At 46.4% G+C, this 16,562-nt stretch overlaps 1 protein-coding gene across 5 annotated transcripts in view; it reads left to right on the forward strand.

Annotated features, from left to right (window-relative positions):
- Nucleotides 1-16,562, forward strand: part of CTNND2 (catenin delta 2) — a 924,458-nt gene that overhangs the window by 516,131 nt on the left and 391,765 nt on the right. For all 5 annotated transcript variants that reach the window (XM_025451313.3, XM_025451315.3, XM_025451314.3 and 2 more), the window contains one exon: nt 3,837-4,404. In XM_025451313.3, the coding sequence (XP_025307098.1) occupies nt 3,837-4,404 (568 nt within the window). The remainder of the gene's footprint in view (nt 1-3,836; nt 4,405-16,562) is intronic.

The raw sequence follows: 16,562 nt of genomic DNA on the forward strand, positions 1-16,562 counted from the left end.
CTGAAGAAACAGAATTCTCTGTGTAACCAAAGAACCGTTCTTGGGCCCTTATTAATTCCACAGCCATCCAAATGGAGCCTAACACCCCCAGGTTATTTATTGTAAACTGCAGAGGGGCTGATATAAAAGTCCAGTAAGGTAGGCCACCAGTTACATTTGCCTATTTAAGTTCAAATTAATTAAAATTAAATATGTGTTAAAATCCGATGTTAAGTACCCAGTAGGCTTCTGTGTCTAGTGGCAACCATATTGGGCAGAACATTTCCGACATGAACAATACTAATCCTAAATAAAGAGCATATAAATATCTTTTATGTTTTAATTTTTTTCATGTAAAAAAGTGGCAAAACTTCACCAAGATCCTACAATATTTAAAAAACTTTTTAAATTGGCTGCTATAGCCTATCAAAATATCTGGAGCTATTATGGAAGTTCTCAAAACATCCACAGATTTAGGGGCCATTTAAGGAATCTTTTGAGACAATCATATTTAGCAATTAGCGCTCCTGAGACTAGACGTTCCAACAGACTGAGGGAAATCAAATGTGTGCAAAGCGTGATCAGGGTTTTCCTAGTTCCTGCATCATTCTAGTGTTTAAATCCTAGAGTTCTACGTAGTGTTATTTTAATTTATATCAGTATACTTGAGTATTCGTTTTATTAAAAATTATGCAACTTGGTAATGGCATCGTTAATGTCACATAGGGTTATTCTGAATGTTATATATCCAAGACAAAGCACAAAGTATCTGTTCCAAAGGCTTTGTTCCAATGCAGGGGACTCTCTGAAGAGCCTTTGTGGTTCTTTCTCCTCCTTATGCTCCTGTGGGAAAAGTTTAGAGAAAATGTCTGTTGTAGGCTTTTCTGCTACTTGTGAGCTGGGTTCTGCACAGTGGAATGTAGCTTAGGCCCCAGGAGATCTTCAGAAGACAAGTGAAGGAAGAAGGTCCCCGTCTACAGCTTTAGCGGTGGTTCTCCTATCAGCGGCATCCGCCTTCCCTGGGAGATTCTTAGAAATGTGGGCTCTCAGGATCACTCCAGACCCCTGAATCAGAATCTCTTCTAGATCAGTGGCTTGTAAACTAGTAAGCACCATAATCACCTTTAGAACCTGTTAAAACAGGGGTCCCTGGGTGGCTCAGGTGTTGAGTGTCTGCCTTTGGCTTGGGTCATGATCCCAGGGTCCTGGGATCCAGTCCCGCAACAGGCTCCCCACAGGGAGCCTGCTTCTCCCTCTGTCTATGTCTCTGCCTCTCTCTGGGTCTCTCAAAACTAAATTTTAAAAATCTTTAAAACACACACACACACACACGCACGCAAAACCCTGTTAAAACAGCACCCTGGACCCCTGTCTCAGAATTTCTGATTCCATAAGGGTGGGCTGATGCTGATAGTGGGCAGGGACCACACTTGGAAAACCACTGCTTTAGGGAGAAGTTGCTCTTCTATTTGGATGCACACTGGAATCATCTGGAGAGCTTCCTAAAAAGCCTGATGCCTGAGTCCCACCTCCAGAGATCACGTGAATGGCTAGAGTATAGCATGCATACATAGTTTTTTTAAAAAGCTCCTCCGCTGATGGTTAACCTGCAGTCAGGTTCGAGAGCCCAGCCTATACATTTCATGCTCAGACCTTCTGCTGGGATGGAAGCAAAACTGGAAGCAAGCAGCACCCTTATGACTCTGGATGATGCCAGAATCTATCTCAGGGCTCAGGATGAGCACACCAGTTCTGCAGAGCTTCTCCACCATCCTCCACACATCCCCCTTACCCCTGTCCCCATTGCCAATGCCAAGGACTTGGGACCAGCTTAATTAACTATTCCTTTATTCTGCAAATATTCATGGTATCTCTACTAGGAATCAGGCCTTGTTCTAGTGGCTGGAGACCCCTTACTGAACAAAGGTGTGGTGTTTACATTTCATTTCACTTTCACTCTTACCATTACATTCAAAAGAATTGCTCCATGGTGTTAAAGGAGAACTAGGGCTGGACATTAAAGTGGTAAATATAGATTTTATTCAGGAAAAAAAATCCCTCCTTTAGTAGGGGAAAAGAGATCATGGTAATGAACTAGGTCCTATCCTTACTTCAATGAGGAAAAGTAGGATTTACAGGGTGGAGTCAGTGGGCAGAAAATTGCTAGGAGGAAACATCAGGCGGAAGGGGACTCTGACTGCCCCCTCACCCCATGCTGAGAAGGCACCTGGCAGCTAGCGGGGTACGAGGCACCGGGTCCCACATGCAGGGCCATCGGCCATGGAGCCTGGGGCCTTCTGGCTACACTGACTGCACGGGATCTTGCTAAGCCTGGGCAACACAGAGATGAACACAGAAGCTCCCAGAACCAGGGGCTATTGGAGAAGAGAGTTCAGAGGAGCCTGACTAGAGTTTGCTCAAGGAGAGCATGTCAGTGGACTGAAACAATATACACAAATATATAAAATACATACACCGCATATAAGTGCGTGCACGCAGAGACGTACACAGTGCCTTTTGACAAACCATTTGTCCCCTCATCCACTGCCCTTATAGAGGATTTTGATTTTGCTGCATTAACTCCCTCGAATCTTCCCATGAACCTGACCTCCAGATAACATTTGGGATGTGATGTGTGTGTGGATGGAGGTGCCCAGGCTGCTATTTGCCAGTTGCCATTCCAAAGCGGGTGGAGAGGCAGCACTGAAACTTTTAATGGATGGCATCTGTTCCGTCTCTCTGCTCCTTCCCTGCATCTTACCCACTTCCTCCTTCCCACTCAGTTCTCACCCCTAATTTCAAAACCTTCTTTCCCAGTTTCTTTCCCTGTGCACAGTCCTACCCCCTTTTCACACCAGGCTGCTCTCAAAAACCTTTCTGCTCTCCCGGGAAAGCCTGGAAGATCCCAGACCTCCTGCCCAGAAGTGGTTGACAATGTAGTGTTTTCATTCGCATGCAAATTTGTCTCTGGACAAGATTCAAGGAAAGTGCTTTCCCCTCCAACTGTCTCTCCAGCTCCACCCCGGCCCTTGTTGTCTTTTGTGTTCTTGTAAATAAATGAGAGGCAACTGGCTTTCAATTTGAAGACACAGCTGCAGGGGGCTCTTAAAAGCCAGCGAGAGAGAGAGAGAGAGAGAGAGAGAGAGAGAGAGAGAGAGAGAGAGATTCTGAAAGATTTGTGGCCCAGCGTTAAAATCTAGAAAAGGGAGGTTTTTTTAGTCTTTCATTTGCAATTGCTCTGACTCCTCTAGAAGCAGTTTTTTTTTTTTTAATACTGAAAGATCAAGGGTTATTTATTTTGACTTCATATTTTCCCCCCTTTTAACTTCTCGGGCCCCCAAAAAGCAGCATCAATACGACAATAGCAACAGAATAAACTCTGAGAAGTATGCTTATTCTCGATGTTCTCCAGATAAGTATGCGACTTGACCAATTTTGGAGGTCGAGCCTGTGTCCAGTGGGATGACCGTGGGGGTGGAGGTGGGGGACTTGGTGCCTTGGTTTCTCATGAGGACGAACGGATCGTGATTGCATTCCAGTAGGTCATGCTGGCCCGTCGGGCGGCCTTTTGCAGATCCGTAGGTGACTAATGCGATGCCTCTGCTGTTGCGGAGACGTCTTAGGTCTGGACGCACGACACTGTCCCACTCGCCAGACGTGATTCCCTCGCCCCGCCCCCCTGCCTGCCGGGCCCCTGCGGTCGAGGAGGCCCCCGCCCGCGAAGGCCGGGGCGCCCGGGGCCCCTGGCCGGGCCGGGCCGGGCCGGGCCGGGCCGGGCCGCGCGGAGGGCGGAGGGGCGGGGCGCCCTGGGCTGCCCGCTGGCTAAGCGCGCGTGTTCTCTCCTCTCCCGCGCACAGGGCACCTCGAGCCGCGCGGCGCACCTGGCGGGGCCCGAGCCCGCGCCGCCGCCGCCGCCGCCGCCGCGGGAGCCGTTCGCGCCCAGCCTGGGCAGCGCCTTCCACCTGCCCGACGCGCCGCCCGCCGCCGCCGCCGCCGCCGCGCTCTACTACTCCAGCTCCACGCTGCCCGCGCCGCCGCGCGGGGGCTCCCCGCTGGCCGCCCCGCAGGGGGGCTCGCCCACCAAGCTGCAGCGCGGCGGCTCGGCCCCCGAGGGCGCCGCCTACGCCGCGCCGCGCGGCTCCTCGCCCAAGCAGTCGCCCAGCCGCCTGGCCAAGTCCTACAGCACCAGCTCGCCCATCAACATCGTCGTGTCCTCGGCCGGCCTGTCCCCGATCCGCGTGACCTCGCCCCCCACCGTGCAGTCCACCATCTCCTCGTCGCCCATCCACCAGCTGAGCTCCACCATCGGCACGTACGCCACCCTGTCGCCCACCAAGCGCCTGGTGCACGCGTCCGAGCAGTACAGCAAGCACTCGCAGGAGCTGTACGCCACGGCCACCCTCCAGAGGCCGGGCAGCCTGGCAGGTAACCCGCCGCCCCGCCGCCCCGCCGCCCCGCCGCCCCGCCGCCGCCGCCCCGCGCGGCTCCGCCCCGGGGCCCGGGCGCTGCGCGGGGGCGCGGACCGGGCGCACCCGCCTGGGCGTCCGCAGGGGTGGGGGCTCCGGGCGTCCCTGGCCTACGGTGCCTGAACGCAGACGCGCCCGCCCGTACTTCGCGGGAGGGCCTGCGGCCCCTCAAACCCGGGTCCCTCTGGCTCCCCCACCAACCCTGAGTCTCTGTCTCTCCGTTCCTCCTCCCCCCCTCTGTCTCCCAGATCTGAAGGCTAAGCCATCCCCAAATGAAGTCCAATCTCATAGAGAACCACACAGACCTGTTGATGATATCCAGAAAGCGAGCAGAGCAAATAAAAAACGCGAAATCTAGACGATCACCTATAGTTACCTACATTTCCCTGTAGAAAAACGTGAGATTTGCCCAAAGCGGCCATCATTCAGTTTACATAGATTCCCATAGTAGTGAAAAAGTAAACAACGATTCACTGCCTTGAGTCGTTACTACTTTGTTACGGCTCTAATTTATTCAAGTCTTCACATATTTTGTCTGAATTTAGTTACTGGGAAAGGTAAAGGACTGCCCCATACCTAGGTCGTTGTATTTACATAGAGTCTAACAATGGGGGGAAAGTGACTAGTAATGAAGTCCCTTGAATTTGCTACCTGCTTATCACAGGGACAGAGGGGGTGGGCTGGCCTGAATCTGTGATAAGAAACCTGCTTATCTCTGCCAGTTCAGAGGAGGTGACATTTCTGTGGTCGTTATGCCCATCAAAGACCAGGCTGAGCTGGTGATTCTCTGCTGGTAGCGCCATCTGTTCAGCTTAAACAAGACACTGTGATTGAAAGACTAATGTTTTGTCTCCTAAAGCACCTGACAACCAACGGGAGTTATTGTTGATTTTTTTCCCTCTTATGAAAGTATTTGGTAATTGTGTCACTCTAGTAACAGATGCTGTGCTCATATGTTTCCTTTCTTGACATAAATAGATGACTGTGAAGATAAATAGGATTTTTTTTTTTTAAAAAAAGGAACTTGTTGCATACAAGAGGCAGGTGTCCAAGGGCTTCTTTAATTCAGCGCAGTAATTGCCAGTGTGGATTGGCCTGGTATAACAGGATGCAGGCTGGAATTCCGCTGCCCGCAAATTATGCTAGCTGTGTTTACCGAAATGAAAATATTCTCTCTCACGCTCTGTAAGAGAATTTTGGAGGTAGATGATCATTAATGCCAACCCAGTGGCGGCACCAACATACCTATTAAGTAAGGACTCAGGATTAGCAGTCCGGATGGCAGAGGTGGCTAGGAGTCCCATATGGAAACTTTGTGTATTTAAGTTTGGAAACTTTGTCTTACACATTTGTAAAACAAGTTACTAGATCAGTCAAGGAGTGGGGAACCAGCCAGGGAGCCTGCAGGGGACTGAAAGCCTCCCTCTTTGCCCTCCTCAGCCGCCAGGGGGAGGAGCCTGAGTCCCAGAGAGCCCTGTGGCTTGCTAACAGCCCTTTGGTTTCCTGTGCAAACCTGGAGAGAGAAACCAAGAGCTTAACTTCCAGTTCTTTCTCCTCCTGATTATATATCCCAAACAGGTGCTTCTTCCACTTAATCATCTTGGAGAAGACGGGGAGGGAATACAGGTCTGCTGGAGAGTTTGGGGAGTGTGAATGGGGCAGAAGGAAAGCCTCAGTCCTCTTTATGTTACTGAATTTAGGAAGAGGTTTTAAATGTAAATATGTTGTGAAATCGCTTACTCTTTGTAAAATCTGGAATGAGTGTTTCTGAGGATTTGGTGTGGAGTGTGTGTGTGTGTGTGTGTTTGAGGGTAGGGATGTACTGAGCAATTCCCTGAATTGTCACACAATTCCAGTGTGGACACAATGTGGACACATTGTGTGGACACAATGTGCCGTCTCTTCTTGCCTGTGCATTTCCATATATTTTTTTCAGATTTTCTGACCATATTTCATCATGCTACCTGGTAGGAAAAAAAAATCTGTGTGCCATTGATGAGTCTTAATTTTAGAGCTCAATGAACACTTTTAATGTTTGAATTATTTTGTTTAAAATGCATGCTTTTAAATACTCATTTAAAGATTTTCTCATGTAAATTGCTGCTGGTGGTTTTTGAGTTTAAAATTACTCTATAACTCTACATAAATACTTGAGTGGCATAAGATCATATTCCCCATTTAGAAATTAGAAAGCTATGGCCCGGAAAAGGTAGGGGGACAGACTCTAACATTTTCAAGAGATCAGGAATATTGGAGCTTTGGGACCCCCCCTCCCATATCTAATCTGTGTGCTTGATACCATTCCAGGCGTCGTAAAGTTTGGAGCCACCTGGTTTGCTAATTGAAAGCACAATTAAAGTCAAGACTGAAAAATAGCTTTTGGATTTTCAGGGTTGTGATTTTTGAGATTTGTCACTGGTAATGACGAAGTACAAATATGGGAGAAGGAGTGACTTTCACTATTGAATGAGTTAATTCATTCAGTAATTATTAAGCACCTCTTATGTTCCCGAAATGATTTAGACCCTGACAATAGAGCAGTGATCAATATCAACCAAAATCCCTAGCCTCATTTCAAAAGGAGAAGACAGAAAATCAGCAGGATAAATAGTTTGGTAGAGTGGCCAGGGAAAGCTCTAATTAGAAGGTGACTTTTGATTCAGTCCTGAAGGATGTAAGGGAGATGGCCCTATTAATATGTGGGGAACCATGTTCTGAAACAGAAAGAGTAGCAAGTTCCAAGGCTGGTAAGTGGGGGTATGTCTGGTATGTTTGTAGAACAGCAAGGGTGGATCACAGAGAAGGGGGGCAAAGAAATGACACGAGCAGCCAGATGGGGGTGAAAGAGAGAGTGTAAGTCTTGATGAGGACTTAAGATGGTTGGCTGTGCCAAATCCACGGGAGCCATTGAGGATTTGAACAGAGGAGTGACATAAGTTGACCTTGTTTGTAACAGGGTCTCTCTGGCTATTGGTGGAAGAATGCATTGGGATCAAGAGCAGGAGCCACAATGCCAGTCAGGAGGTTATTGCAGTAATCTAAACAAGAAAGGATCATGGCTGGGGCTAGGATGGTAGCCATGGAGGTTATGAAAAGTAGTGTAATTCTGAATGCAGATACATGGTAGAGCTGCGCAGATTGGCTCACAGACTATGTGGTGTCGGTGGAAGACAGAAGACTCAGGGAGACACAACACCCAAAAGAACAGAGTCCCCATGGACTGAGGTAGGGCCAGCGGCAGAGGACTCTGGTTGGATTTGAGGCCGTGCTAGTAAATATTAAGATCGTGGTTTTGAACTTGTGGTATCTGTCTAACAGAATCAAAGTGCACATGAATTTAGTTGAATCCAAGGGTCGGAGTTCAGGGGGTAGCCCAGGCTAGAAATCAAAGCAGGTAGATGATATTTAAGCCCACGAATCTAGAAGAGATCGCCTGGGAAGTAAGGGTAGAGAGAAGAGGTCCCAAGGATTGTGTGCCGATTGCCCCACAGATGTACAGGTCTGGGAGCTGAGAAGATGCAGAAAAAGGGATAACCAGAAGTGTAAGTCAATGTCATTTCTTAGAAGCCAGAAGAAGAGCATGTCTCAAGGTTGAAGGTCAATATACTGTGTCTAATGCAATTAAGAAGACAAGGCATGTTCCACCGATGACATTGGTGAAACCGTTTGAGTGAAGAATGGTGGGGAAATCCTACTGAAGGCAGGGATTGGTCCATGGAACAAGGAGAGGAGGAAAACTGGAAACAAAAAATGTACAGGATGTTTCCAAGCAGTTTTTATTGCTCAGCTACAATCACTTCCAGAGATTGAAAGTTCTGTCTGAGGATTTCGAGCCATCAGCTGTAGTAGGCTGATTTTTTCCACATTTTCCACTAGATCTTCCCAGTGGCCAAACTTTATGAAGTGTGGCCAGAAATCTCAGAGTTCCAGCTCTCTGGGAAAACACCAGATTCAGATTCAACCTAGGAAAGTGTGATTTCTCAGGTATTACGTCCTCAGGATCCAGAGATCACTTAGAATGTTTTCTTTCTATGCCGCACCCCCCCCCCCTCAGGATCTCTTTTCATCATAAAACAGTGCCCGAGTGGAAATCCAGCTCTGCCTTGTCCAAGGTCCCTAATGTTAGGTACATTACACACTTCTTGAAATGGCTCTCTCACCCGGCGGGGGGTGGGGGGTGTCACAATGGTATGTATCTATTTGTGTAATTTAGACATAAATAAGATAATGTATATAAAGTATGAGCACATTTCCTGGCCCAGGAAAAGTCCATTCATTTTATTTAATAATACCACCATGCTAACTTGGTAAGGAAGAAGTCATTCGTTCTTGCCTCAGACACAAAGCAGATTTAAAAAAAAAAAAAAAGATTTTATTTATTTATCCATGAGAGACACAGAGACAGAGAGAGAGAGAGAGAGGCAGAGACACAGGCAGAGGGAGAAGCAGGCACCGTAAGGGGAGCCTGATGTGGGACTCGATCCTGGGTCTCCAGGATCAGGCCCTGGGCTGAAGGCAGGTGCTAAACTACTGAGCCACCCAAGGGTCCCGCAGATCTTTTTTTTTTTTTTTTTTAACATTTTTTTTAAGATTTTATTTTATTTAGTCATGAGAGACACAGAGAGAGGCAGGGACATAGGCAGAGGGAGAAGCAGGCTCCCTGAGGGGAGCCTGATGTGAGACTCAATCCCAGGACCCTGGGGTCACGCCCTGAGATGAGGGCAGACACTCAACTGCTGAGCCACCCAGGGGTCCCCAAAGCAGAACTTTTGAAACTGAAAACATGGTGGGTTCTATGTTGGACATACAGAGGTGAGTGAGAGGTCATCTTTGCCCTCAAGAGACCCGGATTTGGACCAGACAGATGAATGGACCATTTCAGTTCCCATGCTGGGACAAGGTAGATTTTGGTTCCGTGGGAACATCCTGCAGGGGCATCCCACGGTAGTGTCATGTGTACCATGGATGCTTCCTTGATGGTAGCCCCAGAGCTAAGGGGCATAGATGGAACCATGAAGAATGGTAGCTGGAATCAAGTCCAAGAGCAAAGTGGGGAGTGTGATGGGTAAGACTGCCAGCAGTTCAGGGTTTCCTGCGCCAGACATGGATGCTACCATACCAGGTGGGGAGAGTGGGGAGAGTGGGAGATGAGTAATAAGGGGCCTGTAACTTCCCTAGCAGACAGCCCACATGATCTGATTTGCACTTTAAAGACTCCATTCTGGGGACTGAGCAGAGGATACATTGACCAGAAAAAACATGCAGGGAAACACCTGGGAAGGCACTGGAATCCCTGCTCCCATCCCCCCGGCCCCCCATACACACACACTTAGTTTGCAATGTGACTGTTGAAAAATTATCACTTACAAATGATAGAGGAAGAAAGCTAAATGAACGGCATAACTAGATCCTACATTATTCTCTTGACAGATAGGTTGCTTTTTTTTTTTGTAGTTTAAAAGTTAAATTTATTCATTTTGTGCATGATGAATAAAATTATGTTTTAAAAAGCCCCATACTGCAATGTAAAGCATTTGCTACATGCCAGGCATTGTGCCAGACACTTTGCAAATTGTATCTCGTGTAGTTTCCAGCAGCTTAAGGAGGTAGGTGTGATTTTTGCCACATTCTACAGATCTGGAAACTGAGGCTTCTCCATGAGAAGTTCCTTGCCCAGAGTTACTTGGCTGGAAGTGACAGGGATGTGATTTGAACCCAGATCACTTTGAGTCCCACTTCTCTATACTCTTAAATATACATGATATAAGGATAAGTCTGTATATTTTTTTTCTTACTGAAGAAAAACACCAAGAATGTAGAAATACAGTGCCAATTTTTAAAAAGATTTTATTTATTTATTCACGAGAAATACAGAGATAGAGGCAGAGACACAGGCAGAGGGAGAAGCAGGCTCCACGCAAAGAGCCCAATGTGAGACTCGATCCTGGGACTCTGGGATCTCAACCGCTGAGCCACCCAAGCATCCCTACAGTGCCAATTTTTAACTTATTTAAGTAGCTGGTGAGTTTGAAGCAAGCAAAAATATCTCAAAAATGTGTCAATATCCTACTGAATATGACTTCACCTGTACCTATTTTTTCTTCACTTCTGTAATGAAAACAGCATGATCCTTTCATTTCCTACTTCAGAGCAAAATTAATCCTATTAAAAGTAGAAATCTGAGTTGTAAATATGTATTAAAGTTCAATCAAACATCAGAAGCTTATTTTGAGGTAAAAATGAAATGAATTAAATGCAGATTCTTAACCAGTGATTATAATCAAAATTGGCTAATATGGACAAGAATTTGGTCAAGGCATGTCCATCTTTTACCTCTGCCAAGTGGACCTACAACTCAGTATTTGGAATGTGTCACATGCTATAAATCCCAAATTCCGCATATTTGGCGATTTCAATTCCATTCTTTGCGCTAATGCTCCCAGGCGCACTTGTTATAAGAAAGAAAGAAACCCCACCTAAATACCATATAAATCCTTTCCAGTCTCCATTGTCAGGTTCTCAAAGGAAACATGAACTCTACTCAAGTAATGAGCCAGTTTGTTTAACACCTGCCACTTGGGAGGTCTATGCAACAGGATATCTGGCTGCCACTGCTCCTTTCAATTGCATTTCCCAGAGGCGATCCCTCCCTGCCCCGTGGACACTCAGTTTTTGTGAACCTTCTGGTCCCCCTTCAGTAAAACAGAAATTTCTAGTTTAGATTTATTAATTAGAATGCGATCAGCCTGTGATATCAACCAACACTTTAATCTCCTTTCAAAGGCGGTGAAGGCGGATTTTTCTCCCTGGGGGTCTCGTCCCCAGCTGCAGAAGTTCCACTGCATTCCCTGCTGGCTGTGGCCCTCGGGCCGATTCTTCCTCAGAAGTTCTTGCTCTCAGAGCTCAGGCGCCCAGTCCAGGCTATTTTATAGATCAGCACATAATAAATACAGTCTCTCCCGTGTGCTGCGTCTGGCATCCTGCACCCCAATGTCCGATCCCCGCACATTGACCTCCTCCCGCTTCCACCAGCAAAGTGATCGTTCTGTCAGCCGTTTGGCCTCCAGCGTTCTGGAACCTCACTTTATAGGCAGGGACCTCACATCCAGGTGGCCGCATGGAAGCCCAGTCTCCAAGCTTGCCCTCCGAGAGGGTGGGGACTAACTGTCTTCAGCAGACCTCCTCTGAACCTGTCGCCTGCTGCCTCTCTCTTCCCAGGGTTCAGGATGCACAGAAGTGATGATCAGACATCCTTCGTGAAGTCGCTCTCAGACTCATATCTGATTCTGTCCACTTTATGTCCACACCAAACTTGCATCAGGGAGACAGTCATTTTAACATCCCATTACAGTAAGTTGGTGGCTGGATCTGGAACTAAGAGTTTGGGATATTAAGTGGCCCCGAAGACCTAGCTGGTGTCTTTTTTGCTGATCCACAGAAACTAATACCTCCCCTGCCCTTCCTACCACACGGCGACCTTGCTAGTTAAAATGGGGCAAACAGTTCTTTTTTGTACTTTTGTAGTAAAGTGGCAACTTATGTAGAAATCTATCAAAGCTTTTCCAATATCACTTACACTACATGATTTTGATCATGCTTTAACTGAACTAGGAAAATGTAAATTAAAAATGAAAACGTATCTTAGTGATTCAAGATGGCCTACTCTGTCCACGCATTTGCCTCCCCTCTGTCCAGAGCCTTGGAAGAATAAAGTACAGAATTACAATGGGTAAGCCATAAAAGAGACAAGAACACAGAGGCCAGCGGGTGAGTCTCATCAAAAGCAAGCCGTAAATCTTCTAGAAAGCGAAGTAGATAGGAGTGATGAGCAATTAAAATGTAGAAGTTTCTCCCAACAATCTGCTCTGTCGGCATGGTGGAGGTGGACTGGCTGTCTTCAGTGAATTCTTGGACCCGCTCAATTGTCAGAATTGAGCTGGGGTTTAGAGAGAGACATGAGGCTAATGATAGAAGCTTCATGGGAAGTTGGTGCTTGACACACGTTAAGTCAACTTCTTCCTCCCTCCTATCAAGATGGCGACCCCGTAGCCAGTGCTTACTCCAGGGTGAAGAACAGGAGTGGTCTCCTGAAGAAACTGAGAAAGTTGTTCCCGAACAAACAGAGAAAGGTAGACTCAGGTTTGCCTGCTGGTGACCTAGACAAAGTTTATATCACACAGGCATGTGGGTGGTACGCTGGAAGGGGGGTCGGGCTGCCCTTCACCCTCTCATGCTCAAGAAGAATGCCAGCCCATAGGCCCCACCCTCCCCATCATAAAGTCTAACTCAGGGACGTTTAGTGGAAAATACTTCCATTTATGTTGTATTAGGAGAAACTACTGCCAGGTTTTTCTTTCTCAAATATGATAAATTAGTAGGGATTACTGAGGAATTGGGGAGAATTAGTGTCATGAAAGAAAATAGAAAAATGAACTGTATCTCAGAAAAAACATAATTTACAGAATAAAAGAGATTAAAGGAAACAAGGAAAAACTTTAAGATCAGTATTGAAAAGGATTTAAGAAGATCTTGTGTTTATTAAATAAGAAGTGGGTGATACATGAGAGGATCAAAGAACAAGAAAATCTTTATAGGATGTAAAAATATCACTACCCATATAAAAAATCTGATAGAACGACTGGGAAATACTCAGAAGATAGCCGTATAGGGAAGGAGATAGAAACTCTGAGAATAATGCAATAATAATGCATACAAGACACGCCCAAGAGATCTAACACATTATTGGAGCCCCAGAAAGGGAATGGAGGGGAAGCAAGACCAAAGAAGCAATACGGCACAATTCCTCAGACCTGAGGGACCTGTACCTTTAAAGGAAATGCCTCCATGCCCAGAATAGGACATTTCCACATTCTGCATCATGAAATTTCAAAGCACCAACATAAAAGACTCTCAGACCACTGGAGAGAAATAAAACAGATGCCACCTGACTTGCAGTAGCAATCCTGGGGAGTAAACAACAATCAAGTGGTGTGCTCACAAAGTTCTGGGGAGAGTTCTTATTTACCTCAAATCTATACCTAGTCAAATTATCCATATAAAGGCAGAGTCAGATAGCAAGTCAGTCTTGCTAGTACTGACAAAATTGATTTCCTATGCCCCCTTTCCTAGAAAGTTACAGCACTTGGCAGATGCATCCCGGGTAAGGGCATAAAACAGGAGGAAAACATGGTACCCAGGAAACTGTGTATACCAACCGGTAAGATGGTGCAGAGAAGTCTCCGGGCAGGGGGGAAGATGACTGGGCAGTAAGCTAGCAAACAAGGAAAAGTGGGACCCAACACATAAATGTTGACAGTAGTGAATGTTGTCCTAAGTCCCAAAGACTCTGGCTAATTATAATATCTAAGGGATGAACAAGTAAAAGAATGAGTAAGAATAGTGAGTTTAATTGCAGATGAAGAAAAAAGAATTATTCCTGCATTGCTTTGAGTTCACAAATACAAAAGGCAGTGGATAAGAGCATGGTTGAGGCCAGATGTGGGTGCATCAGTTACTAGCTTGGTTCTATCAGATACTTGCTCAATTACCTTAGACAGTCAAGTTTAATTCAACAAGGATTTACTGAGTATCTGTTCTGTGCAGGTCTTCCTCTAGGTGATAGATACACACCTGTAAACAAGACAGGCCCAGGCCCCTGTCCTCTTGGAGGTATGGTCTAATGCGGGTAGGTTATTCTATAGTAAGAAGAGCCATAGGGAGAAAGAGTAAGGGAAGTAGGGATGTCAGAAGGTGGAGCAACCGAGAAGCTCCCCATGATAGGGTGTCTTGAGCAAACCCTTGAAGCAAGGAGGTAGGAAGTATGTGCATATCTGGGGAACATGGGCCCAGGCAGAGGAAATAGCCAGTGCAAGGGTTCTGAGGTGAAATCATTTTTGGCCCATTTGGGGAACAAAATGGACCTTCTCTGAGGTTGTGTATCCTATAGTGGGGATAATAATACTGTGACAATTGTACAAGTCATTACAAAGACCATATGAGACTGAGATCCTTCCTATCAATTGTTTATCAGCACGCCCACGCTCGAAGGGCTCAGTAAATTTTAACTGCAGTTACTGTGGAGAATCATGGCATCCAACCATGCTTTACTGGAATGTCAGGTGTAAATAAGATGGAAATGATAACCCCAGGGGTCTTGTTTGACTGGAAGGAGGGTGGGAGTGCCATTAGTTGTGAAGCAGCTTATAATACTACATAGTTGTGATATGAGCTATGAGAGAGGACCAAGGGCTGGAGCATCCCAAAGGGGAGGCACATCCAGATGGGAAGATCAGGAAACAATTCTTGGCGGAGGCAGCCTCTGAGGTTGGGTTTAACAAAACACAGCTGTGACAGGTGCCGATTGGAGAAGACACGTACAGCTTGGGAGGGTCAGCTTCCACGTTAGTTATGAATTAGCCGTCCCCCAGTGCTGTGAGTCCTAGTGGCTTTACGGTCAAGCTGGGGGCACTGAGGGTGTACTGGTTGCACATAGTCCAGCGTCTGCTCTCCTGAATTCACTCAGAGGAGGTATGACATTTGGGAGACACTGGGGAGCTAGTGACCATTTTCCTGAGTAAGGATTTTTTTATCCCACTTTAAGAAAAAAAAAGGGGGGGTCACGAGACATTTTTTGGAAGCATAAAATCTCTGGAAGACCCTGCAAGCTTCTTTTCACTTGGGGTTCAGGATCCCAGAAGCCTGTGCACAACTATTTGAGATATTAGAGATTGGAAGCAGGGTGAGGGTGTGCGAGAAGTGTGAAGGGAAGTGGGTACAAATGGGACCAGTCCTGCCTTTTCCCCCGAAATGAACCAAGTCGCAGGCAAGTCCCTTTTCCCTCTTTGAGAAATAGCCCAGGTAATGTGCAGCCAGGTGTTTTGCTGGTCCCCAACACCGAGAATCCGTCCTGCTCCTCGGTGCTGGAGGTCAGCCGGTGGCAGGTGGACACAGTCTACCTGGAAACTGCTCTTACACCTAACATGACATAAGGGAAGGAAACGACGGAGGGCGAGGACACAGATGGAGACACACACGGCAATTAGGTGTGGAAGCCAGAAGGCAGATGCACCGTGTGCCGTGGTGCTGCCCGGGCCTCGGCCGCCCGACTCTGTCCTCCGCACCAGGTCCCCGCACGCAGCCCTGGGGACACCTGGCCGTGGGTCTCTGTCCCACCAGGCTGTGGGTCTCTCCTGCTCTTCAGGCTCTGCGCTACCCAACTTAACGTCAACAGGGCATCTGAGGTACAATATTCCTGGGTCTGTTTGCACTGATTGCTCTTTTTAGGCCATAGGGGTAGTTAATCTGAGCAAACAGGCATCTGTGCTTGCCACTCACTTTCCACGTGAGCGTTGGCTCAAGAGAGCCTGTTAACTGAGATCTCTACCTTAAGTATGATGCCTTTAAATATTTATTTTCTTTTTATCTAAGCAACAGGGATTATGTGTGGGCCAGCTATTTTAGTAGATGTACAAATAACCTTAAATAACTAATAACTTAAAATCTCTCAAAATGCAGTCAATTTACAACCAAGGCTGCATCAAAATCCCTCCTGACGCTGTATCTAACCAAAGTGCATTTTGTAGTTTTTAAAAATTTTTTCATATATTTACTTCATATATATGTTATAATACATACAGTTTTTGCTTATTATATGTATTATAACTATGACAAAAATTACTATACACTTACATATGTATATATACATATGTATATAATTTTGCATTTCTTGTGGAATAACTAATGTGAAATATCCAAAATCTCTAAAGGCTAATCCCAAATGGGTCTTTATGTATTTATTGTGGCACCGTGAACTGCCAAAGAACTGATTTTGATATGAAGCAGAAAGTATCTTAAATTATCTTGCAATCCAGGCAGGCAGAGCATTTGAATAGAGGGCATATGGGCTTCCTGAGGGAAGCTAGTGAGACCCCTGTATATTTCAGAAATCCTCACCAAGCACCTTCTAATAGGTACTCAACAAATATATTTTTTAAGATTTTATTTAAAAATAGGGATCTCTGGGTGGATCAACGGTTTAGCACCTGCCTTCGGCTCAGGGGGTGATCCCGGAGTCCCGGGCAGGGAGCCTGCTTCTCCCTCTCCCTGTGTCCCTGCCTC

This window comes from Canis lupus, chromosome 34 (assembly GCF_003254725.2).
Source record: "Canis lupus dingo isolate Sandy chromosome 34, ASM325472v2, whole genome shotgun sequence".
Classification (NCBI taxonomy): Eukaryota; Metazoa; Chordata; class Mammalia; order Carnivora; family Canidae; genus Canis; species Canis lupus.